Source organism: Nyctereutes procyonoides, unplaced genomic scaffold (genome assembly GCF_905146905.1).
Source record: "Nyctereutes procyonoides isolate TBG_1078 unplaced genomic scaffold, NYPRO_anot_genome, whole genome shotgun sequence".
Taxonomy (NCBI): domain Eukaryota; kingdom Metazoa; phylum Chordata; class Mammalia; order Carnivora; family Canidae; genus Nyctereutes; species Nyctereutes procyonoides.
In genome coordinates, this window is record NW_026575133.1 from 14081338 (window position 1) to 14104130 (window position 22793).

General features: G+C 36.8%; 1 protein-coding gene across 2 annotated transcripts in view; it reads left to right on the forward strand.

Moving 5' to 3' along the window:
* MXI1 (MAX interactor 1, dimerization protein) overlaps positions 1 to 22793 on the forward strand; it is a 79665-nt gene that overhangs the window by 52591 nt on the left and 4281 nt on the right. For both annotated transcript variants that reach the window (XM_055300551.1, XM_055300552.1), the window contains exons 4-5: positions 19870 to 19984; positions 20608 to 20779. In XM_055300551.1, the coding sequence (XP_055156526.1) occupies positions 19870 to 19984; positions 20608 to 20779 (287 nt within the window). The remainder of the gene's footprint in view (positions 1 to 19869; positions 19985 to 20607; positions 20780 to 22793) is intronic.

Below are 22793 nucleotides of genomic sequence, written 5' to 3' on the forward strand. Positions count from 1 at the left end.
AGAAATTTCCATTTTGATGAAAATTTTGGTAATTAAAGCATACCAAGAGGTACATCAATAAGAAAGCTTTTTATTACATGAGAGAGTTCTTTAGTATTTTGCATTTTTTATCTTCTAAAAATTCAGGTTCATTTGACATATTTTAGGTGTTGCAGAGAAGAGAGTAATTATTTTGTACTTGCTTCTATTTTTCTGTATATTCTAGTGAATAATGCCAATTGCAAGTCCCATGGATGTTACTAGTGGAAAAACCACAGGTCTAAAGAAGAATTCAGTAATGAGAATAGAATTTTCTAATATGGTTACTTGCTAACCAGTTCTTGAAGGACAGATTTGCTTAGAAAATAATTAACAGCCCTGGGATAATCACATGACATGTTGCTTATACTCATATCTTCTAACTCAAGAAAAGTTGAAACTTAATGAACTCATAAGTACATGACTTCCTTGTTTTGTTGTTATTCAGGGAAGGCTATTAGATATTAGAGAAAGGTGGATTTTAATACCAAACATGGCTTAAGAGCTAAGTTGTTGAAGAGGATACCTGGAATCTAACACAGATAACTTCTTTGTGGATTTGTAATCGATGTGAAAATTGTACTAGAGGCAGAAGATAATAATTTTCCTTTCATCTGTACTACTGGTGGACTGTAGATATTATATAAATTATTTGATTTCTTTGGGTCTTGCTTTCCTTGGCAGTAAAAGGGAGAGACTTGGGTGATTTCCGAATTCCCTTCTTATATGAAAACTTATAGAATTCTCTTAGTTTTAAGTTCAGCAGTCATAGGCATATTAGAAACTTTATTATTCTGTTGTCTGCAAAGCATTTTCCTGATATAAATATATATATATGTAAGTATGCATGCAATCCCTCCCCCCAACACACACACACAATGAAAGAACAGCTGGAAAAATTAGCTTAGAACCTCACCTCATTCAAATTTTGAGATTTTGTAAAATATCTAAAGATTATTATAATATATGGTGCCATACCTACAATGATAAAAGCCTATTTTTAAGTACTTATTTTTAATGATAAACAGCAGTTATATAAAACTAGAATTTACTCTGGGAAGCAGATGTATCTGTGTGTATATAAATAATATAAATACATTCTTCAAAACTGTACATAAACACACGCATGTGCACACACACAGATATGAGTCCTGAAAATTTTTTTAACGATTTATTTATTTATTTATTTATTTATTTATTTATTTATTTGATAGAAAGAGAACACACAGGTACGAGTGCATGCACACAAATGGGCAGTGTCAGGGAGAGGGAGAAGCAGGCTCCTCACTAAGCAGAGAGCCCAATATGGGGCTCCATCCCAGGATCCTGGGATTATGACCTGAGCCAAGGCAGATGCTTAACCAACTGAGCTACCCAGGCACCCCTGAATTCTGATATTTAATACTACTGAATATTTAGGAGCTTGTTCCTGTTGGAAAAATACTTACCACTGACATCTAAGGAAATGTAAACAGTTAATCTGTAAACATGATTGTGCTAAATCTTGGTCACATTTTTTTTTTTTTAATTCTCTGACTAGTTTATGTCTGCACAGGCTCCAGAAATCCTGTTTTGCGATTATAGCTGTAACTTATTGCTGTATCAAATCAGTCATTTTAATAGGCCTCTGTGATCACTAAATGAGGTATGCCATACCAGGAAGAAAAAGCACATCCTGTCACATAGAACTTTAAGGAAAGATGGCTTAGCTTACTTTTTTTATATTTTTAAGATTTTATTTATTTATTCATGAGACACACACACAGAGAAGGTAGAGACCTAGGCAGAGGGAGAAGCAGGCTCACTGCAGGGATCCCAGTGTGGGACTTGATCCTGGGACTCCGGCATCATGCCCTGAGCCACTCAGGTATCCCCTTAGGTAACTTATTTAAAACATTTTGTCTTTGGGATTCCTGAGTGACTCAGTTGGTTAAGCATCTGCCTTCAGCGCAGGTCCTGATCCCAGGGTCCTGGGATGGAGTCCTACATCAGTCTCCCTGCTCAGTGGGGAGTCTGCTTCTCTCTCTCCCTCTGTCCCTCCCCCTGCTGGTATGCATGCTCTCTCTCTCTCAAATAAAAAACTCTTTAAAAAAAAACAACAACATTTTGTCTATAAACAATTTGTAGAGAAAGTAGCTGTAGGTCAATATATTGCGATCTTTCTTACTTACCATTTGAAGAATCTCAAAGTAGCTTTTCAGTAATGTCCTCACTGCTTTGATAGTCTGCCAAGCCTGCATTTTGGGACACCTTAACTGTCCATCTACCCCCTCGCCCCCTCAAGTTTAGAGCTGCTAAGGGTTGCCGGAAATCAGAGTTGTGCTAAGTCCACTAGAAATTTATGCTGTCTTTAACAGTAACCTTCTTATGGATCAGCCATTCTGAGTTTTTGTTGTCTCCTTTATAGCATTTATCACAGTGACTATTCAACCTTTTTTTTTTAATCCCCCCAGCAGAGGGTGAGGTAAAAGCCTGAATTAGGGGTCATCAAAATCATATTCCACGGATGCTTGAGTGGCTAGCGGTTGGGTTGAGCGCCTGCCTTCGGCCCAGGGTATGATCCTGGAGTCCCAGGATCGAGTCCCACATCAGGCTCCCTGCATGGAGCCTCCTCCTCCCTCTGCCTGTGTCTCTGCCTCTCTCTCTCTCTGTGTCTCTCATGAATAAATAAATAAAATCTTTTAAAAAATCACATTCTAGTTTATGGAAGGGTGTCAGTTTCTCTAGAATTAAGTGTAGAACTAAATGATTCTTAAGATCTCTTCCAGTCCAAAAAAATTCTGAGATTAAGTGCCCAATCCCAGTTTTTACTCTCAGATCTAGTTTTTGAACCAAGAGTTAGGACCCATATCTCCTAACTCCTAGAGACATTTCCAGAATATTATTGTGACTCCCATTTGCTCCTTTGCTGAGACTCTGGACACCTGATCCAAACTTCACCTCTGTGTTTTACCTATATTCTTTTGGCTCAAATTCCTTGACTCTCCCCACCCCTACTTCCCTTTTGGACATCTAATGCACAGAGATGCGTGAATAACTAAAAGTTTTTACAATAATCAAAAATAAGTAACTTGAATTTCTATTAATAGGGGAATGGCTAAATAGATGATAATATATTCCTAACTTGCAGCAGGTAAGAAGAATGATACAGACCTGTCTGTGTGTATATGGAGAGATTTCCAGGTATATTAAGTAAAAAAAGCAAATTGAAAAATAGTACTTCCAGTGTGATCTCATTAATGTTAAAGTAACACAGTCCTATATGTAAATACATTGGGAAATTTCTGGGAAGATACATATGAACCTGATACACTTGTTACCTCTGGGAAAGGATTGAGGAGAGACTGTAGTGTTGATTTGATTGTTAGAGTTTTTGTAGTAAAAGTATATTGTGAATTGAAAGATTATTAATATATTAATACATATAGGCATATTAATATATTTCCATAGATCATAAAGCAGGAAGGGGCCTTTGAAAATCATCTGGTCTTGTGTCCTTATTTTATGGATAAGGAAACCTGAGTTCATCTCTACCAAGTTGATTAATTGACAAAGTCCAAGATGAGATCCTAGATTTTCTGATTCCCAAATTAGAACTTTTTCCATGCTGCCCTCTAAGTACAGCTAAAATAAACAGTTTTCATTAATGTCTTTCCTGATTATCCAAAGTGATATTTTCTCAGGAATTGATAAATTCCTGCCTGTTCACTGTTTGCATCACTTATATGAATTTTAACCTACAGTACTTTATACTATAATGGCTTCCCGTCTGTGAGGGGAGGAATTTTAACTTGCTCTTTTTTTGTATCTGACACAGCATCTTGTGTACTAACAGGTGCTCAGTGAATTAATAATTAATATTTTTGTTTGATCTTTGTGGCAGGCCATGCACCTTGTGTCAGATTAAGAGAAAAAAGTTAAATGCCAAACCAAATAGCTGTGTGGGGTTTTTGTTTTTGTTTTTTTTGCTGTTTTGTTTTGCGAATGCTGCCACTTCAAGATAGAAGGTATTTTAGGAAGGCACATAGTGAGATATTTGCTACCCTGCAAATATCTTCCCTTTCCAAGGAAAATAGTTTGTTCTCCACTAATGCTTCAGAGAGAACAGTTTGTCCCCATAGGATATTCTAGGTAATATGACCCACTTAGGAAATATGTGGTGATTGTGCTTCATAATGGGACCTCTGCTAAAGTTGTTGTAGCATGGGAAAATGCCTCTTAAGTGTGATGGTTTTACAGACGAAAGCACATTTTTCTCTGTATTTGAATTGGTACAGCAGACCAAGAAACTCAATTGTGACTTAAAGTTTTACTATAAATAGCATAGAAGCTGTGGCAGATCTTTTTTTGTTGTGAAAACATTTCCTCAAAATGTTTGGAGTTTATACGAGTGTCTTGCCCTTGATGTGTCGTTACCCTGTTCTGTCTAAATAGCTCTATAACTTGATATTAGCATTTTACTAAATTTCAGCTTGCTTTTTGAGATACAGAGTCTTCTTCATGATTTTTATCTGCAGTTGTGTTAATTCTGTTTTGCTTTTGGTTTTTTGGTAACTTGGTTTACTCTGATAGCTATTCAATTTGAATCATTAAAATCCTGCAGAATTTTTAAAACAGATTCTTTCATCAAATTCCCATTATCAGGTAGAGCATTGTGCTTGGGCAGAGCCTTAGGGAGAGTTACTCTTTTCTGGAAGGCTGACATCTCTCTTAGTTTAGAATTAATAGCTTTAGGAAAACATCATGGAACGCTGGCAATTTCCATAAATACTCTTAGCCAAAGAGATTGTTATTGAAATGGCCAGTTGGTGCTCATAGGTTTTCATCTAGAGTCATTTTTATTGAATTGCAGAATTTAAAAATCTGTGTGTGCGTGTAGCTTTATTTAAAAAAGCAGTTATGGGCAGCCCGGGTAGCTCAGCGGTTTGGCGCCTGCCTTCGGCCCAGGGCGTGATCCTGGAGACCCAGGATCGAGTCCCATGTTGGGCTCCCTGCATGGAGCCTGCTTCTTACTCTGCCTGTGTCTCTGCGTTTCTCTCTGTGTGTCTCTCATGAATAAATAAATAAAATCTTTTTTTAAAAATAATAAAATAAAAAAGCAGTTATGAGTTTGGCTCATTTGAAAGCTATGAAGTAATTAAAATAGAGATAAGAATTTATTAAATAGGAAGTGATCTGTAACTAGTATATTTCAAATATGGTATATTGAAACTTGTTCTTGCTTTGTTGAGCATTTTATTAGAAATTTTAAAAATAATTATGTTTAGCACATTTTGATCCTCTATGCTTGGAAGGAATGATTTTAGTGCTTAGTTTTTCACTGTTCTTGAGATCACAGAATTTTTTAACTTTCATACAGATAAAGATTTATATATTTGTTTACTCATGATAAAGTTAATAGGCCTTTCTTAATTTTCTAAATTTTTAATTGGTATTAGAATTTGCTATAAGAAAATTCATTTTAAAATTGTAGTCAACGGTGCTTAATTTAGTAATATTTGAATGGAATAGGAAAAAATGGATTTTTATTTTTTAATTCAAGTATAATTAACATACAGCGTTATATTCATTTCAGGTGTGCAATATAATGATTCAACGATTCTATACATTACTCATGCTCATCATGCCAAGTGTACTCTTAACCCTTCACCTATTTCATGCTCCTTCCTCCCTCCCACAACCACCAGTTTCTTCTGTATATTGAAACATCTGTTTTGAAAAAATGAATTTTTAAACATTAGCTTGAGGGCATTTTCTGGTTAGTCCTGTAATTTAAAAATAATTTTTTTCAGATGGTAGTTCTTTATGGAGAAACATTTTTGGAAATGATATAAAAGAACTGTATTCTACTTCTGTGATTTCTTAGTTTAGGCATAGCAAAGCTGGAGCTCAAACATATGTTTGAAATTGGCAGCTTTAATTTACAAAATGGCCCTACTTTCTTGGCAAATGAACATTAATTAGAGATTTTTCAACTTTTTTTTTTAAAGATTTTATTTATTTATTCATGAGAGACACAGAGAGAGAGAGGTAGAGACACAGGCTGAGGGAGAAGCAGGCACCATCCAGGGAGCCCGATGTGGGACTCTATCCCAGGACTCCGGGATCACGCCCTGGGCTGAAGGCAGGCGCTCAACCACTGAGCCACCCAGGGATCCCTCCTAACAACCATTAACCCCAAGATTATGTTTTCTAATTTAAAATCTTTGGTGTGGGGATAATTTAAAATCTTTGGTGGCTCAGCGGTTCAGCGCCTGCATTTAGCCCAGGGCGTGATCCTGAAGTCCTGGGATCGAGTCCCGCATCAGGCTCCCGGCATGGAGCCTGCTTCTCCCTCTGCCTGTGTCTCTGCCTCTCAGGAATAAATAAAATCATAAATAAACAAACAAACAAACAAATAAATAAATAAATAAATAAATAATAAATAAAAGGCAGCAAATTCGTTTAAAAAAAATCTGTGGTGGAAATGGGAGTTCATTTGAAGTCACTTGATTTCTGGCACTGACAAAAGACTTCTGAAGATAATTACAATTGACAAGTACTTACTAGGTATTGACTGCGTGCTAGGTACTAGAGATAGGATAAAAGGAGAAGTCCTAGACTCTGCTTTTGAGGATTTATAGGGTAGGTAGAGGACAACATATATTATTATAAGGCCCCTATAAGAAATATATAATTAGGGAATCCCTGGGTGGTTCAGTGGTTTAGCCCCTGCCTTTGGCCCAGGGAGTGATCCTGGAGTCCCAGGATTGAGTCCCATGTTGGGCTCCCTGCATGGAACCTGCTTCTCCCTCTGCCTGTGTCTCTGTGCTCTCTCTCTCTCTCTCTCTCTCTCTCTCTGTGTGTCTCTCTCATGAATAAATAAATAAAATCTTTTTTTTAAAAAAAAAGAAATATGTAATTGTTAAGTTGTGTATGTCCCACATGGAAGTTGAGTTAAACTCAAAGCAGCAGGTTATCATAGGCCATAGCTAGCATAAACAACTTAGTTATGAGTGGTGATTATTCTTGTGACTTGTATGCTTCTCTCTAGGAGTTTTCCAAAATTGGATTTATCACATTTTCAATATGTTTGAAAAGACTTTCAAGAGAAATTCTTCATTTGAAGCTTTTGCTCTTTTAATCATTAAAATATAGTTTGTCACTTATTCTGAAATGAAATTGAACTTCCAGGGCAGCCCTGGTGGCTCAGCGGTTTAGTGCTGCCTGCAACCTGGGGTGTGATCCTGGAGACCTGAGATCGAGTCCCACGGGCTCCCTGCATGGAGCCTGCTTCTCCCTCTGCCTGTGTCTCTGCCTCTCTCTCTCTCCGTGTCTCTCATGAATAAATAAATAAAATCTTAAAAAAAAAAGAAATTGAACTTCCAGCTATTAAGCATGGATAAGATAGATATGGGCATGGGACTGTATTTAAAGATTGTGATAAAGTCTTCTTAATCTATAGTTGCTTTCCTGGTATGTCTCTAATGGCAGCTAAAATTCAATATTGTTTTTCAAATGGCTATTTTTCCTATGAAAGGGTGCCTACTATGGTTCTCTCTCTTTTGTAGTGGTGATGTTGGTGAATATACCCAAGTGTCTTGTGAAAAAAGCTTTAACTGGGACAGGTCAATCTCCTATAACTTTGGGTAAATGAGGAAAACCTGAAAGCCCATTTCTTTGGCTCTCCATAATCTCTTATACATCGTTTTGGATGTTTGGAGTACTGTTGAAGATGTTCATTTTATTCTAGTAAGCTCTATATGATGGTCTTAGTAACTTTTATGACCATGTTTTTCCCCTTGTTACTTCTATTTCTTCTGAGTGCTGCTCAATTTATCCTTTAATGGAGAACCCCAAATAAGATGTTTTTGTGGGAGATACTGTGCTTTTGTAAGCTTTTCTCTAGAACATCGACCTTAAATTACTGACTTTTAAAAATTTCAACATACAGCCTATCTCTTAAGTTTGCCTAAAAACTGATATAGGAGGTTGACATGGGATTTTATGCCATTACAAAAAGTCTGTTTTTTATAGTATGCTTTATTTTCTAATACTTTTATCCCAAAGTAATTAAAGCAATGTGAACTCCTTAAACTAATCTAAAAGTAAATGAGAAAAATCTAGGTTTTCTAATTTGGAAATGCAATAGCTACACTAGAATAAAGGAGAAATCTAGAATTAAGAAGGAGTAAACCAAGAGTATTTTCACCAAAATCATAATAACTAGAATTAATAAAGTCCCTTGAAGCTTAAAAGAGGGATCTCTGGATTTAAAAAGAAAATGGACAATTCTGCTTTACACACTGAAATTCTTTTTTTTTTTTAAGATTATTTATTTATTTATTCATAGAGACAGAGAGAGGCAGAGACACAGGCAGAGGGAGAAGCAGGCACCATACAGAGAGCCTGATGCGGGACTCGATCCCCGGTCTCCAGGATCACGCCCTGAGCTGCAGGCGGCGCTAAACTCTCCAGGATCACGCCCTGAGCTGCAGGCGGCGCTAAACTGCTGTGCCACCGGGGCTGCCCCTACACACTGAAATTCTTATAGGCATTTATTACCCTAATAAAAAATGTAAATAAAATCAAACCCCCTTAGATCAGTTATTTAATAAAACGTTGCTATTGGGTTTTAGTAAGATGACAGGAGTATGTTTCTAATATATATATATATATATATATATATATATATATATATATATATATATAATTATGTAAACTACTATATATGTTTCTAATATAATATATTATATATATATTATATATATATAATTTATTTTCATGGAGGACAATCATCGTAGTTTTCCTGAGCCATCTGTTGATATCACTGACAAAAATGTACTCTTTGGTATTTGGATCATTGGTGTGACCAATTACGGCATTTTTCTCTAGGGTTGTAACGTCTGTATGGTTTTTCTATCTTGCTTCACTTTATTCCAGTCTGATTCACAATTATTCCTTACAGAACAGCTTGTATTTGGCGTAGCTGTAAAAAAAAAAAAAATCCAGTCTTTTCTAAATAAGGTTCTTTTTCAATTGGAAATTCTGTCTTTGTAGTTAAAACATTTGTAAACATAACACAATTTAGATAGAGCTGAATGACTTTGCAAGACTGCTATTTTTGTAATGCAGGAGGCTTTTCCTAAAGAGCATTTTGGTGATACTGGGCTCCTAGAACTCCCTTGAAAGCAGTTGGAATTTACTGGTGTATGTATTGGGTCATATGAAGGAGGAAACATGGATTTGTTGGCTTGCAATGTTCAGGAAATATTGGTATGTATAGAAGAAAATACTGAATATGTTTTGGGTGTTATTTTTCATCACTTCAGAGGATGCTTCATTTATCTTTTGTCACCTGAGATTAGAGATATTGGTGATCCTAGAGATATTTCAGGACTTTCATCCTGTTACATGTCTAATATCTGAAAGGAAATATAGCCAAGGGCAAACTTATCCTCCAAATTCTATCACATTCTTTGGTTGGACCAACAGTTTTTGTGTTCTCTTTGGAATATACTTCTTTGGAATATACTATCTCTTTGGAATATACTGTTCTGCCTCAGTTTTGATTGGCAGTGGTAATAATCTGGAGCATGTTCCCTCAGCCTAGCTTTTTCTTCTTTTCAAATTCATAGAGCAGTATAGATTTGTTCTGGAATCAAAGTGCAATGGCACTTGTACAGCAGTCCTTCTTGCACAGAAAGCTATATTGGTATTGAGTTAAGGCTGGAATCATACAGGATAAATATTAGATTTCTGATTCTTCTCTCATTTGATTTTTTTCCTGGGTTTTTCCAGAGGAGAGTCAAACTTAAGATTTAGACAGATATAAATAGAAACAAGTCATAAATTTGAGCCCAGTTTTTTACTGATTAAAGTTTGTCTTTTAGGTGACTATTGCAATTGTTTTTTACTCTGTTAAATACCTTTTCCTTTTTAGAAGGGTCTTAAAAAGTAAAGTAGTCCTTAAGGCATGTTCATATTCTATCTGCCTACAAATGCTCAATGCCCTAATTCAACACTGAAAACATTTCTCTTTTTATCATAAGAAGAGAGCATGCCCAGGATGGAAGCCAGGTGTTATACAAAGCTGCCTCCAAAAGTAACATTCAAAAACTAGACTTCAGTAGGACCCTTTGTGATCAGAAAAAAAATTTGATACAATATAATGAAAGAGAAAGATCAGAAGGATTATGTAACTTTGAAATAAAGATAAACCAAAACATTAATCCTCTGTCATTGTCAGGACTGTGGCATGTTTAAAATTCTATGAGTCTTATTTTTGTAGAGATTCTCAATGCCCAATGAATACCTCAGGAATTATTACTGTTTTAAAATTCTATGGTGGTCAGCAGTTGCTCCTTTTTACCCTTTTCCTGCCCCAAATTTTACTCCCCCAAACAAAATGAAACAAAACAAAACACAAACCCCTCATTTCAACTTCAGGGAAATTTTTCTAAAATGGAACTACAGAAATAATCCCTGGCTAACTTGACTGAATTGGCAGATGTGCAGCAATGCCAGACCATTTGCCCTCTGCCAATAGTAAGCATGGTCACCACTTTTAATCATTTAGCTCCGTATTTCAGGTTCTTCATATTCAGTACAAATTGTGGATATTCATCTTCCAGTGATGTGTTAATTCTTAGGCCATAGTGTTCCTTTTCCGTTTAATAACATGTATCTTTCCTCCTAAGTGAGTACACTGCCTTAAAATGAACTATTTACACTAATCACATCTTATTAGTGGGCCCATATTTAAAAGCATTGTGCCATTTTCATTTTATACTTCTAAATGAACATTTACATTCCAGAGCGTTCTTTGTGTTGTTTGTGCTGTGTAGGATCATCGTTTTATTAGAGATAAGTAACAGAATTTCTTCATTTCCCTCTACCATCCTGGACTGTAATTTGGTATAATAAAAGAGTTGCACTGGTCTGTAAGAGTGGGGCTATGAGTGTTAGACTCACACTTTTATAGAAGAATAGACTGACTAATGCTTGTTGTGTACATTTCATGTATAAAACTGGAGCAGTGTCTTACAGAACATTATCACTGTGTCTCAAATCTGACTTGCCAGCACGTAGGAAGTTTGTTTTGGTTTCAAAATGTACTTTACCCCATGGTGGCTGGCAGGGTACAATACTATTGACATCACTGTGTTTCAAATAGAAAATTAACAAGTAGCTACTGTTGTGATTGCAGATTGCCTTCCCAGTCCCTGTGAGAGAATGCTTTTTCTTTGGACAGCAACACTTCTCAGCCCCTTGGTACCATTAAATCAGCCAATGGGGGCTGCCAGAATAGGGATGGACACCAACAAAAGGCTGGAAAAACTGTTAATAATGCAAAAATCTTTAATCCATTTCCAAATTGATGTGAAAGATAAATAATTGTTAAAAATTTCTCTCCCACCCACAGCTAAGTTTTGACAGTAGGCCAGGTTCAGAGCCTGATCTCTCCAGAGAGGAGTATCCTTTCCCTCTACCCAAACCCCTGGAGAGTTGCCAAAGGAAAATAAGCTATTTTGTATTTAGAACAAATTGCCACTGTTTTCTTCAGTGATGTAGCCCTATTTCCCAGACTTTGAAACTTGGAATACAGAAAGTTCTTGTGTGACCAAAGAAGAAATATGGTGAATGAATGATCAAGTTTTTTTTTTAACCAAATACTAATAAACAGATGAGAGAGGGGATGAGATATATGCAGGGAATCTAAATTTAGCACAGAATGGACATCAAGTGAACAATTTCTGTTAAATCACTTTGGAGATTGGGTTCCTTGTGGGGGTTTTCAGTGAAGAACATATGCCTCTGGAACGAGATTTTAATTATTTTTTTCAAATGAGGCTGTCAAAAATCAGGTTTTCCTTATAGATGAATACAAGACAGTTTAAAAACTTGTTTATGTGTTCTGCAATATTGGCTTCAACTGATCAGCAGTCCTGTGATCTTTAAATTGTGTAGGTGCTAATTTCTCATGTTATCAGATAGGGTAACAACTGTTCATTTAATTTTTTCTCTCTTGCATTATAGAGTTATTTCTTTTTAGACTTTCGTCACTCATACCTGGGTTTTCTTAGCAGTGTCTTTTCTATTTTTTTGTTAGTAATTGCCTTCCTGCCATTATACTTGTTATTACTATTATTTCTTGAATAACAGCTGGAACAGAGGCCAAAGTTAAATCAGTCAAATTTTCTGCTTGTTAGGAGGCTTATTAAAAAGGTTAGAAAGTTTGAAATTGGTGACAAAAAAATTGGATTTAAAAAAACTATCTATGAATTTCATTTGACATTGTTGTCTTAACCCTTCATCACTGTAGATACTTTGATAAATCAGCCTAATTCCTGCAGTTCTTAATCCTGTGCTTTACTATTAAAAGAGATGTTGACCCCAATCAAGAGTTAGGTTGGAGATTGTCAGTTACTCTACATGGAGTCAGTCATCGTTGGTGGTGACTGACACACAATTTCAGCTGACACACAAATTCCCAGGGTACAGTTCTGGCATCCATAACAGTTCTCTCATGAATTTTGGCCTGGCATCTGAATATACCGTTTGGAGGTCTCAGTATTGTTGCCTCAACTTTGGTGAGTTAGAGAGTCTCAGAAATATCCATCAGGAATTTACATCCCCACTGTGTGACAGTTATTCTGTTTGTTATTGGAAAAACTGAAATGACTAAAAGTATGGATTCAGTCTTATCCTGAATGTAAAATATAGTGTGATTATTGTGAAAATCAAGTTATTAATTTTCTAAAGAAGGGAATATAGCAAGGAAGGCATCAGAGAAGAAACAATAGTTTGGCTGTGGACTGATAAATGAGTTAGATGCTCACCAGGTACACAGTAGAGAGGGGGACATTCCAGGTGGAGAAATGGGTAAAGATAAAAGCACACTTGGTGTGTGGAAGAGGTCTGTAAGGGTATGGGTAATGGGAAGTGAGGCAAGAAAGGTGGTAGGCAGAGACCAAATTATAGCATCTTCAAACAGAATATTATTACTGGCATCTTTTAAATTTTTTACAGCATCTAGTTCAGTGGCATAATAAGCTGCAGCTGATTGTTTACTGGTGATCATTGTTGACTGCATGGCACTTTATCCTCTTTATATTTCTGAGATATAAAGACTAAATAAAATTTCAGTCTACATGGAATCTATGTATTTTGAGAAAGAATATATCATTATTTTGTCATCAATTTATTGAGAACTCATATCTCTCCCATCTCTTCTCCCCCACTCCACTCTCCTCTCTGTAAACCTTTGAGAAACCTAGTCCCCATTATGATTCAGAAACAATATTCTGAATTCTAAAGCTCTGATAGTAATCTTTAGTAATTTGTTCTAGTAGTTTGAACATAGATTCCTGTAGGTCTTGGGATTTAGTGTAAAATAGAGCAAGATTTATTTGAAGTCTTCTTTTGCCTTAAAAGTATACTTTGTGTTATTTGTGCTTATTTTCATACAAAAGAGTGTTTTCTTCCAAATCTTTGAGGAAAAGTATGACTTCTGGAAGGCATAGTACTATATATTTAACCTTTTCAGTGTAAATACTCTCTGGCTTCCTACCCTAAGAACTGCTTAGATTATATTGGGAGACAGTGATTTTTAAAAAGTCTTCCAAAAAAAAAATAAAAAATAAAAAGTCTTCCAAGATTGAGTAATGTGTATCTCTGCTTTAACTGATTTTATTTAATTGTATATAGATAAGCCCTTCAGTGCTAAGGTGGACAATGTGACTGTAGAATAATTTATATTATTATAATAACACATAGTATATATAATTTATATAATTTGCAGTTTCATTATAACACTTGTTGATATTTCTATCCAGTTATTTTACTAGATACCAATTGAATTAAAAGGAATATTAATGAAAAGAGCTTTCCTTTTTTTTTTTTTTTGAAATGAGGAAGGAGTCCTAGCTATTCTCCTGTTTTTGTTTTGTTGTCATCAAACCCCATGACACCACACTCAGTTCTGGTGCTAGGGAAATGCCATTTACCAAGTTACTATCTGGCAGTTAATAGTTTTTTTTTTTGCTTTGTTTTGTTTTTGTGATGCAGATAATATGTAAGTTTTAAGTAAAACATATAAGAATAGCTTGTCTGAGTTTTCTTATTTCACAAACAGAATAGGCTAAGCAGCAGAAGATGATCATAATTGTTTTCATAAATAAGATCCATGAGTAGCATGGATGTACTTGATATCTGGATTCATTTTTAATGTCGTTTTTCATAAGAAAAAAGGTAGGCATTTTTTTGTGTAACTTTGGAGATTTTTCAGAAGATTCTCAACACACTAAATATTAGAGGAACATTTTGTGTAGGATAAGCAGCTAATTGCTGTAATGTGCTTCGGAAGTGTCGTATGGGGAGTTGGGAAACCTGGCCAGAAGCCACTGCAGCTTTGAAGAATGTGGCTCAAGGGAGGACTCAGCCCATTGCGTAACATTTAGCAGAGAGGAAAGTACAAGTACTGTCCCTATCACTTGACTTGTTTTCCATTTTGATTTAGTTATTTGGCAAAGTCTTGGTATCCTGTAGTGGAGGAATGAAAGACAAGCAAGTTCCAAAGAAGGACTGTGCCTCCAAGGGCATCAGCCAGTGGATGGTTTCTGAGGCTTGGCAGGTGTTAAATTTCATATTATTGTTGAGCAGAGGGATTAGAGTTTCAAGAGACGACTTGAAAAACATCATCCTATGGTACTTGCAATTTTTTTGTGTGTGAAAGAGAATTCTTCCTTTCTCCTCCTTCAACAACGTGTGGTTCTTGTAGTTGATATACCTGTGCCTTAAAATATCACAGCTACTAGAAGGGACCATTTTACAGCAAAATCATTTCCCCTCATGTTCTGTGATATTTCAGTTTGGCAGTAGAGTTTACAAGGTTTGAAATCAAAAGCAGCATTGGTTCCTTCAGGGAAAAATGATCCCAATTTACCAAAATAAAAGCCAAACAGACTCTAATTGTTCCTTTTCCCACAAGGGGCTTGCCCTTTTTGAAGGTGTGGGTTAGTTTGATAGGACCTTCTCTCCAATAAGGTTAGTCACTGAAAATTGCCTCTTCCCCTGGGTAAAACCCACTTTTAAATCTATTTTAAAACAGACCTCAAAGTGTCTTTGAAAATAAAAGTGCTTTGGTATCTCTCCATCCTTTTGCCCCCTCCCTCTCAGCAAGGAGACTCATCAGACACCCCTGCTGCAGTGTCTAATCCTCACACTAAATTAGGAAAGATTTACATTTTATGGGTTTTATTGAGCTCTTCATGCGTTGTGAAAAGTTAAATAAATGCTAACCAGGAGGCTAAATTTTTTTCTTGTTTTCCATCAAGGCTAGTTCCATAAATTTTACAGTGTCGTCTTTTTCTATTGGTTGTCTGGTGTTCATCAAAATATTCAAAACATCAGCCTTAAAAAAAAATCAGCTTTAACTTTCCCCAATCATCTTTTGTTTTATTTTGTTTTAAAGATTTATTTATTTATTTTAGAGAGAGAGAGCGCCTTAGCATGAACAGGAAGAGAGGGGCGGTAGGAGAGAGAGAGAGAGAGAGAGAGAGAGGGAGAATCTCTAGCAGACTCCTTGCTGAGTACAGAGCCTAACACGGGGCTGGATCTCACAACCCTAAGATCATGACCTGAGTCAAAATCAAGAATTGGCTGCTCAACCAAGCCCCCCCCCCCAGGCACCCCTCTCACCCCTAACCTTCTTTAACCTGCTTTGACTAAAGGTACAGGGCTGTGCCTTTTATGAATCCTTGTTTTCTATGTCAGCTCTTCCATTTCTTGGAGACTTGAAAAATACCATCTTATGCTATTTGCAGTTTTTTCCTCAGTGCATAAGGATTTTCTTTTTTAAAACAATTATTTTATTTTATTATTATTATTATTAGGATTTTCAAATCAAACCAAGGTGGTGGTTGTTGTTTTTCTGCCTTTTGTCCTCTTTTTTTTTTTCCTCCAGTATCTTACAGTCCATGATTTGGCAACCCCATACAGGAGGCTCCTGAGCCACCAGTCACATGAGAATGAAGGCAAGAAAAAAAAGGACCAGATGGCATCAAAAGATATGCCTTTCTAGGTCGTTGGTGGTTAAGCTTGCAATCTGGTTACCAGCAGGGAGACTATGGGGAAAGGGTGGAAAGCAGCACAGCACCATTGTAAGGGAAGAAGAATTTTGCCATACAGTTTGTTACAGTAATTTGGAGAGAAAAAAGTTACACATCAAGGTGAATGAATTTTCTGATTAAACTTCCCAGTTTACAATCACAGGGTATCCCATTGCTCTTAGAAGGGTGAATTTACCTAAAGCTGGCCTAATAAGCACATATGGAAAACTGTGTGTAGTATTTGGGTGGCAACTTTGAAAAGTGTGGCCGTTACTTGTTACTTTGTTCTCCAAATACCTGATTCTCTTGTGGGTATGAAAACTGAAGGAAATGATATTTGGCTCTCACAGAGAGACTTTTTCCCACAAAAGAATACAGGGCATCATTTACCACTCATTCTTCATACTCTTATCAATTGTATTTAGAATTGTATTTATAAAACGTGGAAAATGGCATCACAGGTCTTTGTGAGACATATTAACTCAGAGTATGTTTCCTTAAGCTGTAACTTGGAGCACATATATAATTACTGGACTGAAGAATTGTTCAACAGGGGCTAATAAAAAATATTTTAGAGGGCAGTCTGCCTTCGCTGTTGTTCTAGCATCCTACACGTTGACTCCCGTGGCCTGGGCAGATTCTGATCTGACAGTGCTATTGCAGACCACCAGACTGCTGAGGTTGGCTCATATTTCCTTACAAAATTTAGTTGTTTTCCCTTGACAGAAAAAAGTAAGATATTTTTAATTTTAAACTTGATTTCAATATATGAACTTAAGTCCTTTACTCTTAATTACCTGGAAAAGCCTTGCTTTTTCGTAGACAAATTCAGTATCCCTCAAGTCCGAAGTCAAGTTTCAACTTATAAGTTTGCCTTCTCCAGTTACAATCTCCCCTTTTATTCAGATTCTGTTGCCCTGGATTTCTGTATGACTCATTTCATTATGAACCAAATGAAACAAAACAGTATGTTTCATTCTGTAGTCTAGATTATAAACTCTTATTAAACTTCACATCTCTTTTTTTACTTATACCACTCAAGCGTGTGGGATATTACTGAATATACAAAATCATGTAGTAAATATATGCCTCAATAATAAGAGAAAAAACCTTGGCATTTTAATATTTAGTTCATTTCTGCCTACATTTTAATATGACTTCGATCTCTTAAAACAGAAAACTGACCCAGCCGTTTTTTTTCTTGATGTACAACTCTAGTAAGGTGTCATTCTGAAGTTTCTTAACTCAGTGTAAAAGATATTTCCTATATATACACTGAATTTCTGAGGTTAAGTAATTAACAAAATTGACAAGTTAATCTTGTGGCAACATACATGTTAACTTTATTGGTTGGTTGCTCTATTAACTTTTTTTAGATGACTGAATTCAGAGCCTTGGGAACTTCTATTAGCAAGACAACCATCAGTAGTATTTCTATCTTCCAGTCATATCTTGAGTGCAGTTATTAGGCATATGCTATAATTCAAATGAAGAGTTTAAAGGCACTTTTTACAATGGATTTTTTTTCCTTTTTTGTTTTGTTTTTGTTGTTTTAGTCTGCTCAGCAGAAGTACTTCATCATCATGTGAGTCCTTACTTGAGAGGTTTTCCAGTTAAAAATGAGAATTTTGCTAAAAGTTCTATGATTTGGTGTAGCACAGCGGGGGAACAGAGTGAGTTTAAAAGTGTTAAATCTCATTAAGGGGAATCCATTGATCTACCTTTAATTTAGGGAAAAAACTTAATTCCTTTATCTACATCAAGTATGTCAGATTTTAGCCTGGAGCCAACTATTAGATTTGAGTTATTGAACTCAATAAAGAGATTTGGAATGGACCCCTAACTATAGCTGAGGTAGTGGGTACTGGAAGAATCTTGATAATTCATCACCGGACCTCTGACCTCACGACCCTTAATCATCCTTGCTTGTCAGTGACATAATTGGTTGCTTATTGTCTTCTCCTACCCCTCTTTCATATTGCTAGCATTTGAGAATTTCACTTATTATTTCTTGTGTTTTAAGACAGAGAAAGCATAGTTTGGTGGTTGAGCTAGTAAAACCATTTTGGCCATCTTTGAGAGGATGATGGTTTTTTTTTCCTGGTGCAGTTGAGACAGTTGCTAAATGGTCAGTTATAGCTCTTTAATAAGGATAAGCCATGAAAACATTTGTGGATTTTCTTTTCAGATATACTATTAATTGTTGAATTATGTTATGCCTATGAATCACAGAACCAAAGATGTGGACTAGTATTATTTTAGGGTATAATTATGTACTCAGAACTCTCATCATGGTGATCATAGTACCTTTAGGATATAGGGAAGGTAAATCCACAAGACTCTGTGCTAGCATTTTCAGGAGAAAAGTTCCTTAACGTGCCCATAAGATGGGTGGATTAAAGAATGCAATAACTTTGAGTAAAGAATTTTGTTGGGGCACCAGGATGGCTCAGTCCATTAAGTGTCTGCCTTTGGTTCAGGTCATGATCCCAGGGTCCTAGGATCAAGCCCCATTAATGGGGAGTCTGGGTCTCCCTCTACCCCTTCCCCCATATCTCTCTCTCTCTCACTCTCTCTCTCTCTCTCTCACAATTTTGGGGCAGCCTAGGTGGCACAGCGGTTTAGCGCCGCCTTCAGCCCAGGGCCTGATCCTGAAGACTCCAATCAGTCCCACGTCGGGCTCCCTGCATGGAGCCTGCTTCTCCCTCTGCCTCTCTCTCTCTCTGTCTCTCCCACTCTGTGTCTCTCATGAATAAATAAATAAACTCTTTAAAAAAAACAATTTTGTTATCAAGCTTTTTCCCATGTGTAGAAAAATTGGAGGTGGGGTAATAAAGAGAGGAGAGGTAGAGAGAAATAAAAATTTTTAACTAATGAGCTGGTACACTGAGATATTAGAAAGCAGGGGACTGTTCTATGGGTTGTTGTTTCAGTGGCTGAAATTGACCACAGCCATATATTTTGCCTTAACCCTTTCTTAGCTGGTCAGTTTTGCTGTTTCTAATATGTTGGATCATATGAAATTACCATTTTTATAAGTGAGAATTGTTGTATATCAGAAATTTTGTATGGTTCAATCTAGTATGTAATAACACATAACGCTTCAGTTGAAGAGAGGGGTGTGCATGTGGGTATGTGTAAAAGATGAGAGGAAATGGAAATTCGTGAGCATTTTATATGCCCTAGGGGTAGGTACTCCAGCTAAAAACTGCTAACTCTAGCCTGTGGTTCTAGGCATTTAAAATCAAATACAATTAATTGCCCCAGTATACTTTCCTACTTCCACATTAATACAGTTGGAGACAGTTTATGGGGTGGGTTAAAAATTAAAGCATCTGGGATCCCTGGGTGGCGCAGTGGTTTGGCGCCTGCCTTTGGCCCAGGGCGCGATCCTGGAGACCCGGGATCGAATCCCACGTCAGGCTCCCGGTGCATGGAGCCTGCTTCTCCCTCTGCCTGTGTCTCTGCCTCTCTCTTTCTGTGACTATCATAAATAAATAAAAATTAAAAAAAAAATTAAAGCATCTCTGACAGAGGTTACCATTGGGGATAATAATCTGAAGTGACCGTGTCTGCCTACTACAACAGAAATGGTAGAGACTGAAAACCATTTGCCATGCCTGTATTTGTGCATACTTTGAAACTGAAGACATAGGGTTGTAACATGGATATAGACTAATAGTTTGTGATTTATTATTGTCTCAAAATAGATTTTAGGATGTTCGATCTGTGCTGATTTGATACTTGTTGTCTTTCTTAGACGAGCTCATCTGCGCCTGTGTTTAGAACGCTTAAAAGTTCTGATTCCACTAGGACCAGACTGTACCAGGCACACAACACTTGGTTTGCTCAACAAAGCCAAAGCACACATCAAGGTGAGAATTTCTTTCATATTTGTACATGATTGTCTCAGCCCTTATTTCATGATAAGGAATGATTCCTATTCATAAACATCAACTAGCTCACCATGCCCTCTTTAATAACTGACCTCCAGAGAAATCTTTCTGAAAACTTATCAGCTGATCTGATGGGAGCAACATAACCTGATTAAACTAAATTGTTTTGACAGCATGGCCATTGGAGGAGCTGGGAATACTAGGAAAATAACAATTACGCTGCTGATGGGCAGAAGGCAGGCAGTTGTGCCCTCTGGTGGAGATAACTTTATTTGGCTTTGTCCCTCGGTATTTTTCCATCAAACTACAGTGCAGAGCAAGTTTCTCTTACATGGAGATAACTTTACAGACTTTGAGAATTCCATAGTGCTCTAGTAATATAGCATTCATTATGCACAAAAAAGAAATGGAAAAAGAATTATATTTGGTGATTAAAAATATGTATTTGTGTATGTTTGTATACACACACACACACACACACACACACACACTTGATTATTCATTCGTATTTTCTCTGCCAAAGAAGAAATCTCTTAAGATGTTAGGTAGGAATGAATTTTATTGTCTGTACTGGACTGTACAAGTGTCTTTTATCATTTTAGAAACTTGAAGAAGCTGAAAGGAAGAGCCAGCACCAGCTAGAGAACTTGGAACGAGAACAGAGATTTTTAAAGCGGCGACTGGAGCAGCTGCAGGGTTCTCAGGAGATGGAACGAATACGAATGGACAGCATCGGGTCAACTATTTCTTCAGATCGTTCTGACTCAGAGCGAGGTAGGCCTGGGCTTCCTCCCTAATGAAATACTACACATCCCCTATCTAAATTTAGGCAGGATGCGTTGGAAATCGTTCTGTTTGCTCTCTTCTCTTTCGCCAGTACTGCAGCACTCTTGGGTTTTGTGCAACCACAATGTTGTCTAGCAATGCCTGTATGTATGAACAAGAGAACTCTTCCCCCTTGATTATGTAGAAATTTATTTTTAACTTTCTACTTGAAACAATTTTAGACTTAGAGAAAAGTTGTTTTCTGTAGAAAATCATAGCGTCTCATATACTCTCCACCCACATTTCCCTACTGTTAACATCTTATGTAGATGTAATACATTACTACAACAAGAAAATTAACATTCATGTAATACTATTACTTTATCTATAGACCTTACTCAGATTTCACCAGTTTTCCCACTAATGTCCTTTGCTTAGCCAGGATCCAGTGCAGGATCCAACATTGTATTAGATCGTTCCTCAGTTTCCATGACCCAGGACACTTTTGAAGAGTATTGGCCACTTATTTTATACAGTGTCTCTCAAGTGTGTGATGTTTTCTCATTATTGAGTTGAGGTTATATGTTTAGGGGAAAGAAATATCACAGAAGTGATGTTGTGCCCTTCTCAATTCATTGTATCAGGAAGATACATGATGTTGATATGTTTTGTAACTGGTGATGTTAATTTTTATGTCTGTATTTTAAAGTACCGCACCCTTCATTTCTCTTTCCATCTGTCCCAGAATATTGGCCTTTGGCAGAATGAAAGAACAAAAATCAACCAAAAAATCTGAATTTTACTGATCTGTTCATCTAAAGCTCCCACCACATCAGACCTCACAGTACAATAAAAGACCCCAGAGGAGAACTCTCAGTATTTTTAAGCTTTGTATTAGAAAAAACGGAGCTCATGAGATCTTGAGGATTCTAAAACAAAAAAGGAATTGTTTATAAAATTTCTTTTGACTTATTATGGAAATTTTCAAACATACACAAAAGCAGAATATTGAATTCTCATGTACCCATCATCAAGTTTGAACAGCTGACGACATTCTGTCATTCTCGTTTCATCAGTTCTCCACTGCTCATCCTCACCATTTTTTCTGGAATGTTTTCAGTCAAATCCCAGATAACATTATCATTTTGTCCCTAAATACTTGAGTATATATCTTTAATAAATGAGACTTAAAATTAGTCATAATGTTATTATATCTCACAGAATTAGTAAAATCAGATATTATTTAATGTCTAATACTCAATTTCTTTAAGGTTTTTTTTTATGATTTATTTATTTATGATAGACACAGAGAGAGAGAGGCAGAGACACAGACAGAGGGAGAAGCAGGCTCCATGCCAGGAGCCTGATGCGGGACTCGATCCCAGGACTCCAGGATCGCACCCTGGGCCAAAGGCAGGCCGAACCGCTGAGCCACCCAGGGATCCCTTTTTTTTTTCTTTTTTTAAAGATTTTATTTATTCATTCATGAGAGACACACACACAGAGAGAGGCAGAGACACAGGCAGAGGGAGAAGCAGGCTCCATGCAAGGAGCCTGATGTGGGACCTGATCCCGGGTCCCCAAGATCACACCCTGGGCTGCAGGCAACACTAAACCACTGCGCCACCGGGGCTGCCCTAATACCCAATTTCTGATAGATTTTCTTAAAGGTGGCATTTTACCATTGGCATATTTGAATTAGAATCCAAAGTCCATATTGTATTTGTTTGTGCTTTTTAAGATACTTTTCATCTATAATTTCTGTTCCCCATTTTATCCTCCCCAGTGCCATTTATTTGTTGTAGAAGCAGAGTCATTTTGGGGCACCTGGATGGCATAGTAGGTTGAATGTCTGACTCTTGGTTTCAGCTCAGATTGTGATCTCACACTGGTGAGATCAAGCCCTAAGGCAGGCTCTGTGCAGAGTCAGCTTGGGTTTCTTTCTCCTTCTGCCTACCCACCCCCCACTCTCTCTCTCTCGAATAAATAAATCTTAAAAAAAAAAAATTCTTTTCTTTCTTTT